Source organism: Phasianus colchicus, chromosome 8 (genome assembly GCF_987193195.1).
Source record: "Phasianus colchicus chromosome 8, bPhaCol1.hap1.1, whole genome shotgun sequence".
NCBI classification, from domain to species: Eukaryota; Metazoa; Chordata; class Aves; order Galliformes; family Phasianidae; genus Phasianus; species Phasianus colchicus.
In genome coordinates this window covers 5,672,416-5,682,631 of record NC_143443.1, presented here as the reverse complement: position 1 = coordinate 5,682,631, position 10,216 = coordinate 5,672,416, and the positions used below count along the sequence as shown (strand labels likewise).

Sequence of the window (10,216 nt, the reverse complement as noted above, 5' to 3'; positions counted from 1 at the left end):
AAACGCTAAATCGGGGCCTCAACTGTCAATAGAAAACCAGGTGCGAAGGCGGGGCCAGCCCAGGTGCGTGTGATGAAGGTGAGTGACCCGAATGGCTGGAGCCAGGATCCGCCCCTTCCCAAACCTCATTTAAGGGCTGGCAGCGGAAGGAAGGGCTTTGCTCATCGGAGGTCTCTTCCAACTACGTAGCTGTTTTAAAGGTAAGACCTCTTTTCCTTGGCGGCGATGTCTGTGGCTGCGACGTAGAAATGTGTTTCCGTAGAAATCTCGGTCTGCTTTGCGCCAGACTTCACGATGATTAGAAAGCGCGGTAACGATCCAGGCCCGACCGAGCTCTGCCGGGAAAAACGTTGTTTTGTGAGCTTTGTATTTCACCCGAGGTAAAAACAGTCCTCTAAACACCTAATTTGATACGAACGAGATAATGGCTTGCCCAAAGTGTTGATGAAATTAAAATGGAAAATTTAAGTGACGTTTGCTAGGTATCTGTACGGTAACAATGGAGTCGCGGCCCGAAGCACTGATTGATCACCAGGGGAAAGGACTCGGTGGGCCCCGGGAGCGCAGGTGAAGGCAATTCAGCTGCGTGATGGGAAGGGGCGGAGCCTGGCTGCAACTCCCCGAGCTGGCATTTAAGGGCTGACTGCTGATGGAGAAAGATCTCTGCTTTCCTTCTGGAGTTTTTCCCTGTGAGCCAAGATCCTGAGATGGGTGAGCCTCGCTTTCCTGTTTGTCCTTTTGCTGTTCCACTCCTGTATTGCCTTTTCGCTGCGCTATTCTTTCCTACTGTTACGGTACGGTAGGCGTTTGATTGCTGCCGTTCTGAAAGGGCAGCGGTTGAGAAATTTTGAGAGAGAAGCTGTACTTTGCCGTATGGAGGAGGGCAGAAATTTGAAAGAGCTAGATAACAGATTTGTTCTCTGATTGATTTGTTCTCTGTCGTAACGAAACGCGCCCCTAACTGGCGCGTTTGCGCTCTGAGGGCTCGGAAACGCAAGCGCCTGTCTGCTGCACCCTGCTGAAGAGTAACTGCTCGATTATTTAAAGCGTACCGGACGTTAGGCGGTGCCCAATGAAATTCCTTACCGCGCTTGTTTTTCCCCTATGAAAAGCTAGTATGTTCGCTGGTTTTGTATTAAAGTTCTGCAATGGAAAAGTATGATGAAATTTCCCCGCAAGATAGTCGCCTCTATTTCTGAGGACGGAAAGAAAGATCCTTGTCTCGCAGTAGATGTGGTTAGAGCTGACGGCAGCAGCCAAGGAGCGGTATAAATTAGCCTAGGCGTTAGGGGGGTTTTGTAAATTATTTCTATACGTATCGCTGTGTTCCCCTATGTATCGCGGTATGGATTGCGATGCCTCCGGTCACAGCGACGTAAGGAAGACGGACGACCAACAGGAAATTTCCCCGGGAGGGTTCTGCCGGGAAGGGGCGGTAGCGGGGTAAGCCGAGCGCAGCCAGGGCCCTCGGTACGTACCTGAACTCTTAATTCACGCGCTTCCTTCTTGAGCCGATTTAGACTTCTTATAGCGGAAATTGCTCCGGTGGCGTTGCCTATTTCAAATGAACCTTTGCCTTCTGTAATAAAAAAAAAAAAATAGTCTGGTTAAGTGCCGTTCTTCCCGTTTCTCGAACTGGCGTGGTATACTAAATGTATGCTTCATTAAGTGTATCTGTCTGTATGCGTATCTACTCGATCGGTAGATCGGTGGTTATTTTTGAGAAGTGAAGCATTTCTATGCCTGGTTATGGTGTGCTGAAAGCACGGCTGAGGGCCGGCGACGGCTTCCGCAGTGGGAGGAGCTAGGCAGAGCTCTGACCCTGCAGGCGGCTACCCTCTCTCTCCGGTGTCGGCGAAGTCCCCCTTGAGCCTCAGCGACCGGGGATGCGCGTTTGGTATTCCTTTCTGTTACGCTATTGTCTTTATGTGCTGGTTTAGATTTAAAAAAAAAAAAAAAGATTTTAATTAGCAAATGCATACACAATTAAGTTTCTGAGCAACAAGAAAGTTGCTCTCGCTAATATCAGTTAAGGTGAGAAGTTTGACAATTTATCCTAAAGAATCACAGTCGCTCTTTCTGTGAAGAGCATCTTAGGAGAAGCATCTTCTGGTTTTAAACATTCGGTCGGTTCAAAAGCGCTCATCTTCTTGCGAGGCTGGCCTGCGCGTAAAGGGGTTCGGGAGAATGTAGGGTATAGGCCAGGCTTTGTCCCGGAGGTTGAGACGGCTCCGCAGGCAGGACGGGGCTGCAGGCTGACTTGGATCCCTGCGGTATAACTTTGTCTTACCGAACGGATGACCAGTTACGGGGCTGTGATCCCTTCACAGCTGATGAATTTGCCCTGCTCGGGGAGGAGACGGCCGGCCGGCAGCCGGGGATGTGTCCTGCCGTACGCGCCCCTGCGTGCGGTCTCGCCTGTAGGATTGGCCGCGGGTTTTGCTCGGTTGCGGAACCTACCGCTGAGAGGAGGCGACAGAAAGGCTTCTTAAAATGAAGAAACTTGAGGTTTTTAGAAATTAGGATGATCATCTGAAAGCCCCGTTGCTTTTACTTAACTCAATTCCAATGCTTATTTTTAAAACTTTTGATAGCATCCCGTTTGGCTAATACCTGCAGTAACTGCAAAATGTTTGAAGTTAGGCTGTTCGGCTTTCCTCCGTCTCCGACGAGTGCGACGACGGGCAGCGAGGGCGAGCTGAGGGTCGCAAAGCAACTTGCCTCGGTGAACCCGTACGGCATAAAATAGCGATGAAGATGATGATGATTTAAGCATCCGCAAAGCCTTCGCTGTCTTTCTGCGTCAGTAAAATGTCCACGGGCCGTAGGTACGGACGCGTTCTGGAAACCGTTGATTTATACGGTTGTTCCTATCGACTGAAAAGGATGACGGCTGTTAGCTTTGAAGCGCTCCCCCGAGTTGCTGTGAGTTGCGTAGTTCAGGTGTCTGATTTGAAGTGTTATTGCTTGGGACGGCTAAAAGAAGAAAACCCAAAGAAACTGTCGGTTAAATGCAAATGGCATCGGAAATGTTTTCGTTCCTTTCATTCGGTCATCCCTCGAGTGAATTTTTCAAATGAGAGCAAAGTTCTGTTAGAGCGATGACAAATAGAAAATAGTATTTACTACCATTTGTGCAGGAAACTGCAATAAAACTTGCCGACGGGGTGAAATACGGCGCGGTCCCTTTGAAAATGACACGGGACTAGTTAATCCTGCCAACTCCGTGAAGGAGAAAGGCAAGTTTACGTAATTCGAGAAGAAAATGAAAACAACGCTCGATTCTTTTGTTGCGCCTCTCTCTGTGAAGTGAATTCTAATGGCCCATCTCGCGCTTTGAAGGACTCGTTGGTGCTTACGTAGTTATGATATCATACCTGTGCTTAAGCTATGAGCTCAGGCTGGATGTAAATAACGTTTCGTTACTCTTGTTTCCACGCTAGATGCAACTTCTTTGGACACCCGATAGTTATTTCAAGATCTGCGTTTAACTACTCAGAATAAGTCTACGTACCATGCATTCTGAACCTCCCGCCTAGCCTAGCAGAAAGTACCCTGCGCTACGCGGACGCCACGATCGCCTCGGCCCCGACGAGATATCGAGAGGATAGCGCAGCGATTCAAAGCGAGCGTTTACCTTTGCCGAGACGTGAAAGACTGCACTTCTGTGGGTCAAAACCAGCACTTACCGCAAGCGTATCCTCGTAGACGTATCCGTAGTAGGGAGCCGCTATGAATGGGGGAGGAGCATCCCGAACATCCTCCACGTTGACGGTAAGTCTTGTTGTGGCTGAGAACGATTCGTCTTTTCCCCTCAGCTTCCCGCCGCCGTTCTAAAAGAGAAGACGCTGTCAGATCCCTCTGCTGAAGCACGCAGGCAAAGCCCTTTATGGCATCGTACGCTCCGCGTAAGCCGTCACCGCGCACTCGTCTCTGCTGCGCTATTCCCTTTTCTTTTCCATCTGTTCTATTTCCTCTCAGATTGAGCAGACGCCTCGTGCGATCTCAGAAGCAATATTTTTTCTGTTAAAGTAGTTGCGCTAATATATGCGGTCATGCGAATGGAAAGTTTTTCTTAGTGTTGTTGGTTCTTTTTTTTTTTTTTTTGGAATAGAAGGAAACGATAAACAGACGGAAAAAGATAGCAGACTATAAAACCCTGCCGTGAAACCAAGACAACAGTAGCAAAGTAGTGAATTTTCAGGGGATTTCACTCTGCTGAAGCATGCGTGCAATTTCAGTGGAAAATCAAATAGGTGAGTGTGATCGAAGTCTCCCAGGGGATCTTACGTGGCGGAAGTGAAAGCACAGGGAATGACGCGTCCCGAAGCCGGGCCTGCGTACACTGATGCTCGCTTCTGAGCGAATCTCAATACGTACGGGTGACTTTCTGCAAAGGAGCTCGCTGCCCCGGCGCTAGAGACTGAGCTCAGCGTGGGGAATCTGCCCCCGGATGTTGATCGGCCGCAGGCATTGGCCGGCTTTCCGCCTCACCTCTCCACGGTGCTCTCCGTTCCTTCGGACGTGGCAGAGGAGAGTGACTCTGCTGTCTCAGTGTCTAACGTCTTATTTCAACGACCCTTTAAATCACGCTTCTCTTGGACCTAAGTTGCCCTACTCAAATGCAATCCTTCACCACTACCAGTTGCAGAAGAAAGATTTGTACCTTGGCTACCACGACAACAAAGTGCGTTCTTGACTTCTCGTAGTCCAGGGTGACCCCTGATTTGATGCGCGCGACGCCGCTGTGATGATCTACTGTAAACACGGATGTGCTAGAGCAAAAGGAAAGGAGACGTGGCAGAAGATTACAGGTATGTTAAAAAAAAAAAAAAAAAAAATGCTGTAGGGATTAATCTCGTATTTCATCTGCTAAAAGACAAGACTAAAATAATGATAAGGTTTGGGTGAGTAATGTATCTGATGAATTTCACCTCTGCGTGTTTATTAACAAATCATGAACCAGCCACGAGCCTTTAGTTATTCAGAACAAATCGGTTACCTTCAGTGTGGGTTTTCAAAATCTTTTCCGTGGTGAATAGACACCGAAAAGACATCTGATTTTCAAAAGGGCCTGAAAATGTCTCCCTCCCCTTACGGCGAGAGTCCCTAAACGCGCGGCTTTGGGCTTCCGTTCGCTACGGTTGCTGTCACAGTCTTTGTCCTTTCGGTGATGTCACTACCTGCCCACACCGGACTCTTGTACGAGAGCGCTCTTTCCGAGCAAACTAAGAATTGCGCCAAAGGATGCGGCGGCATTCTTTCGATAAATAAAATGATTTAGTAATCTTTGCGTCACGCAAATATTTTAGCTAGACCTGGGAGCTCAAAATAGCTGTTCCTGTCTTCGGAGTCTAATGGCTTATTGGAAAAAGCCCCGTGCAAAACTGAATCCCGCATGTACTGAATTTTAACTGGTTCGTAATTGGTGAAATCAAAACTGAATTTCAACAAGGTGCTCTTTCTCAGTATGCCCGAGCTCTTAACAGGATTATCTTTAATGCTATGTAAATATATTCCAACTTGTCTCCATGCAGTATCTAAGGCACATAGCGCAACAAATAGCTGCGTGTTGTTCTGTATTCCGCGGCCTTTAGAATAAGGGGAACTACAGCTCATCTGGAGGGAAATGGTCACGGAAATAATGAATTTCAAGGGCATCGCGTAACAAGTTGCCCTTTTGGCATGCGAATGTCTGTCCAGCTTCAAATATGGAAGCCTTTCTGTTCTTCCCCAGAGGGCGACACCGGCAAGGCTGGTTGCAAGTGGGCTCCAGCCTTGTCGGAAAGAAGACGTAGCGCTCTATACTGCGATACGGGTTTCAATTTTGCACCGGCCTGCTGCATCCAACAACAGACAGGGATTCCGTGCGCATTCCCTTCCGAAGGAAGCTATATCGTGCTTCTGATATCCCACCTGCGCACAGGGTTACGAGTTAGACTCGCTCTCCTGTCCGCCCAAAGAGGGGGCCAACAGGAGCTGTGCTGTGACGTGTAAGAGTGACGGCGGCGAGCCCTGTTCCGACGTCTGCCTGCCAGGCTGTGCGTGGCTGCGTGCTGGCAGGCGATAACTTTTGGCCAAAGCTTGTTTTCTTGTGCGTGCTACAGAATTGGCCCTATAGATGCTAGTAGCAGCTCCATCGTCTGAATCTTAAATGAGAGATGAGTCTCGAAAGTACGGATAATACTTTACCTGTAAGAAGTAGGTGATACTTCCTCTGGAACCAGTCTCTCTGTCAAGTGCCGTGATCTTAAAGGTACTGCTGCCGGAGGGAGAGTTCTGTAACAGAAAGCGGTACAACGATCAGACAGAAGCGGCAAACCAGCAAACTACAAGAAGTGAAAACTGTGTGTGTAAGGAGGCAGAGAGAGGGAGTGCTGGTAGAAAGAACGTACGTGAAAGAGGGAACCAAACAGGCGAGAGAGTAAAAACGGAGGAAACCGGAGCAGAACGAGGAAGTAAAGCTTTCTAGAATAAACGGGATGGGAAATCTGCTAAAATAGAGCGTACCCTATTTCCACGGAAACCGATTCTAAAATCACATCGATCACATTTGCGGAACGGACCTGGAGTAGCATGCCTTAAGGCCATACACCGCAACAAAAGAATGCGCGTTAGTCCTACCTATCTTGTGACTTTACTAAAAACAAACCGGCTCCTCTTTACAGTCTACCGAAAGCAGTACGCAAAGAAATCTTCACCAACCTCTGGAACTCGGACTATGTAAGGTGTATTGATGAACTCCGGGCTCTCATCATGAGCGTCCGTTACAAGGATCCTCGCTTTCTCTGAAACCCGGAGTGGAACGGGAAGAACACGGAATGACTCAAGCTCATTTACGTGAACCCGTAACAAAACTGAGCGTATAAAAGAAAAAAAAACAAAGAAATGAACCAAAACCTGGAAATGCAAGAAACCAGAATAATTAGCCGTGTGGAGAACACCCAGGTATTTCGAACGTGAAAAAGGAGTCTTATGCATATCGTGGGTTACAGATTGGGGATAATTCACAGAAGTCATTTTTCTTCTTTATGGTGTTCGAGCTACCGCGATACATTTTACGGGAATTCATAAAAGACTGCGTGAAAGTTGGTACCTGGCAGCCGAGAGCATTAACGATTATCTCATTTGGTATCATCTTACTAGGTCAATAGGATGCAAAATTTAGATGTCGGAATATGTGCTTTTTAACAGTCTACCCTGACAAATCTGCCTTCATAAAAAAAATATGGAATCGAAATATATTTTGTCGACAGAACTTCCCACGTTTCTGCAAAGTGGGCACGTGCAAGCGATCTCATTAATAGATTTTCTGTAAATAGATCCCTATTTACAGAAATGGTGAGAGCCATCGTGTTTGTAGGATGTAGGTACCCTCCAAACACAGAATGATATCGCTCTGTTTGAGATGAGGAAAAGCTGTAGAGTTATCTGGTTTTGGGGGTAGTTAGAGGGTCACGTTTTCACGGCTGCCGAAGCAGGAGGTAAGGCTCTAATGAGATAATGTTTTCTGATAAAACCAGATAGTCCCTGAAAAGTAATTTAATGAAAGGAGGCGCAACTGCAGGGTGAGCATTTGTCAAGTTAGAGTAGAATTAATACTTACTGTACTCAGGCCGTCTGAAATACTGACGATAACTTCAAACTCATCTTCTTTCTGTAAGACAGCGACGCACATTTGTCAGGCGGTTTTGCTCTTATTGGAGAAAGAGCTGCAGACTTAAACACGTCTCAGCAGGAATGAGAAAATAGCAACTGATACAAGAAAACCGGAGCAGAGGCTAGGGAGACCCCTCAGAGCCTTCAGCTGAAGTGCTCCATGGGCTGCCCGGAGATGCGGACGTGAGGCGGCTGCTCTGGGAATTCGTATCGCATTATGAAGCGCTAATGAGACATCAGTCATCTTTTTGGAGAAATACTTCCTAGAACGCCATTATTAGTTCAAAATTACTCTGCGTGAGCGTCCGCTATCGTTGGGAACATCTCGAACGACCCACGTGGTTAAGCGTTAAAGGAGCGTGACATAACCGGAAACGTGTCCTCAGACACTGCTTATGGAAATTCCTACTTCCCCCTATCACGGCAGAGTTCTGAAGAAATCCAATCGTATCTGTTCTCGATAGCGTGCGGGTGGGGGCGCATAGGAATAAAAAATAAACTCCTCCGGCAAAAACTGAAAAGAGAGCCCTCAGCTGCCAAAAAATTTGATCGTACTGCCGGAAGTTCAAGTCAACTGGAAAACAACCCGACGGGTCAATTATAGCGCCTCGAAGTTTCAAATTACATGTCTCAGGCGCAAACGAGTTGGCACTGTCCCTCAAAGGCATGGATCAATTGAAAGTCAAGGAAATTCCACAAAAGCCAAGTGAGGACATCTCACTGCACGCTACCTCTCTGTCAAGTTCCTCGATCAGCGTCACGTTTCCAAGGTTCCCGTCGACAGAAAAGTAGCGCCTGGATCCAGCTTCAGGGTCAGGCCGTACGTCACGGGATCTCCTTCCGGATCGGTTCCGTTCAGAGTATACACATGGGCACCTGAAAAAGCGGCTGCTGAGCGCTTCCCTGCGGTTATGCCGGCAGTGAATATATCTCCAGCCTGCTTCGTAAGGACTTAACCATCCTGCAGGAGGCAAAGCTGCTGCGAATCAAACCTACCGCAAAGTACAGGCATGCAGGCAGTTCAGCGGTTCCGACTGCCTGCTTTGACCCTGACGGTTAAACTGAATTCACCGGTGCCGTTTTCCCTCGGTTAGGGGCCTTTCCTGTGCAGCTGTACCGTTTGCACCGCGGCTGCTACACAGGGAACAAATTCCTGACTATCGACCCGAGTGAGTCCGAAGCGATGCTGCTGTAAGGCCGGGAGACCATCCTGGCAGCAGCAGCAAAAGGCCCTCACGCAAACCAGCCTGGGCCGAGGGCAGCGCTCCCGCCGGACGAGGACCGGGCTCTGGAGACGCGGGGACATTCGCAGACTTGTTTGCCTTCAGACTTAGAAGCGAAAGTCTTCCTTCCTGCTTAGCTCCCGCCGTTACTTTTCTCTCATTAAACTCTCCGCTTAGCACGTTCGCTTTTGCGCATGCCGATGAATACATTCTCTAAATTCATCGATATATTTCCTCCACGCGCCGGGGAAAGAAAGCTCGTCATTTCCATTTTTACACGTCTGAGAACTAAGTGCCAGTTTTCATAGTAAACTGGCTTTGCTTATCAAAAGTGATGATTTCTGCGGGAGTTATGACGCCCAGGCTTTCAAAAGATGGCGAATGCTTCTCGGTATCATTTTTATTAAGCTTGGATGTCTGTCATTGTTCTATGCATTAATATCTCCATCCAAATAACTGCAAGCCCTTCGTGACTATCAATAACTGAGCGTGATATTTAAAACACATTTCTGCCGTTTTCTTTTACCTCATAGCAGCCTGCTGTGATTGGGGAGCCTTATCTGAGATACCCAGGTTACAGAGGTGCAGGACGCAAACTGAGAGGGACGTGCACGGTCAGGCCGCCTCACCTGGGCTTCTTCACCCGCCCTAGAAGTGCTTCACCGGGAAAGGCAATGAGCAATCAGCAGCAAGCCCGCAGGTGGCTATGGATTGCAAGCTCACTCTCGGGCAGGAGGAGCTGCTCGAGGACAGGGACCATAAACCACGACCCCAAACCTGCTCTTCATCAACCGCCGCTGCTGCTGCTGCACACCCGCACCCTGGCTGACTTGGGAGGGGAGGTAGCCACGCCAGAAAACAGCAAAGGAGCTGCAGGAGGTACGGGGAAGCTTGAAGGATGGAGTGAGGAGCTGGAGCTGTGAGCGCAAAGAAGTGCAACTGAAAACTGCTTTCAGTGGGAGGGAACGCATATGTGGGAGCATGAGGGAAAAAAAAGAAGAAAAGCAAGCACGAGAGGCGTGAACAAATCTCCAAAGCACTGAGAATGCCTGGACTCTCAGAAGCGAGCCCTTATGAGGGTGCTTCGATCCCTTGTTTTGCATCTCTTCTCAGCGTTCCGCTACGAGGGCTTACGGGATTAATGGGGTAAGACGAAGCAAACAACCTGAAATAGCATCTCACACGCGCTGTAAGACCTTGATTAGGGTCACGTACGTCTTGTACGTACACAGGCAACTCTTTGCCACGAGCTCAGCGCCAGACATCCCTACCTGCCCCGATGCGCGACTGCTCAAACTGCAGCTGCCGCTTTAGCTCATTCCGTTTCCCATGGT

At 48.5% G+C, this 10,216-nt stretch overlaps 1 protein-coding gene and 1 long non-coding RNA gene across 3 annotated transcripts; one reads left to right on the top strand and one right to left on the bottom strand.

Moving 5' to 3' along the window:
- The first annotated feature begins 23 nt into the window (after positions 1 to 23).
- On the top strand, positions 24 to 4,673 carry LOC116234720 (uncharacterized). Of its 2 annotated transcripts, none has more exons than XR_004168180.2 (3): positions 24 to 200; positions 3,444 to 3,774; positions 4,115 to 4,673. It is a non-coding gene; the product is annotated as an uncharacterized LOC116234720 (long non-coding RNA). The 2 variants fall into 2 exon arrangements; XR_016468640.1 differs by having other exon boundaries at positions 24 to 711.
- Positions 2,550 to 8,683, bottom strand: LOC149916990 (uncharacterized). The gene is made up of 5 exons (XM_090144760.1): positions 6,706 to 8,683; positions 6,193 to 6,279; positions 4,667 to 4,775; positions 3,690 to 3,833; positions 2,550 to 2,976 (listed from the first exon to the last, which is right to left on the bottom strand). Exons 1-5 carry the CDS (start codon positions 7,018 to 7,020, stop codon positions 2,897 to 2,899), a joined length of 735 nt encoding a protein of 244 aa, XP_090000886.1. The 5' UTR covers positions 7,021 to 8,683; the 3' UTR covers positions 2,550 to 2,896.
- Positions 8,684 to 10,216: the final 1,533 nt, after the last annotated feature.

Excerpts from the sequence above, each read along its gene's own strand:
- LOC149916990 (XM_090144760.1), bottom strand. The coding sequence starts at position 7,020 with ATGACTTCTGTGAATTATCCCCAATCTGTAACCCACGATATGCATAAG. Across the intron at positions 6,280-6,705 it reads ACATAGTCCGAGTTCCAGAG|AACTCTCCCTCCGGCAGCAG; the intron begins GTTGGTGAAGAT and ends TTTCTGTTACAG. Across the intron at positions 4,776-6,192 it reads GTATCACCTACTTCTTACAG|CACATCCGTGTTTACAGTAG; the intron begins GTAAAGTATTAT and ends CTTTTGCTCTAG.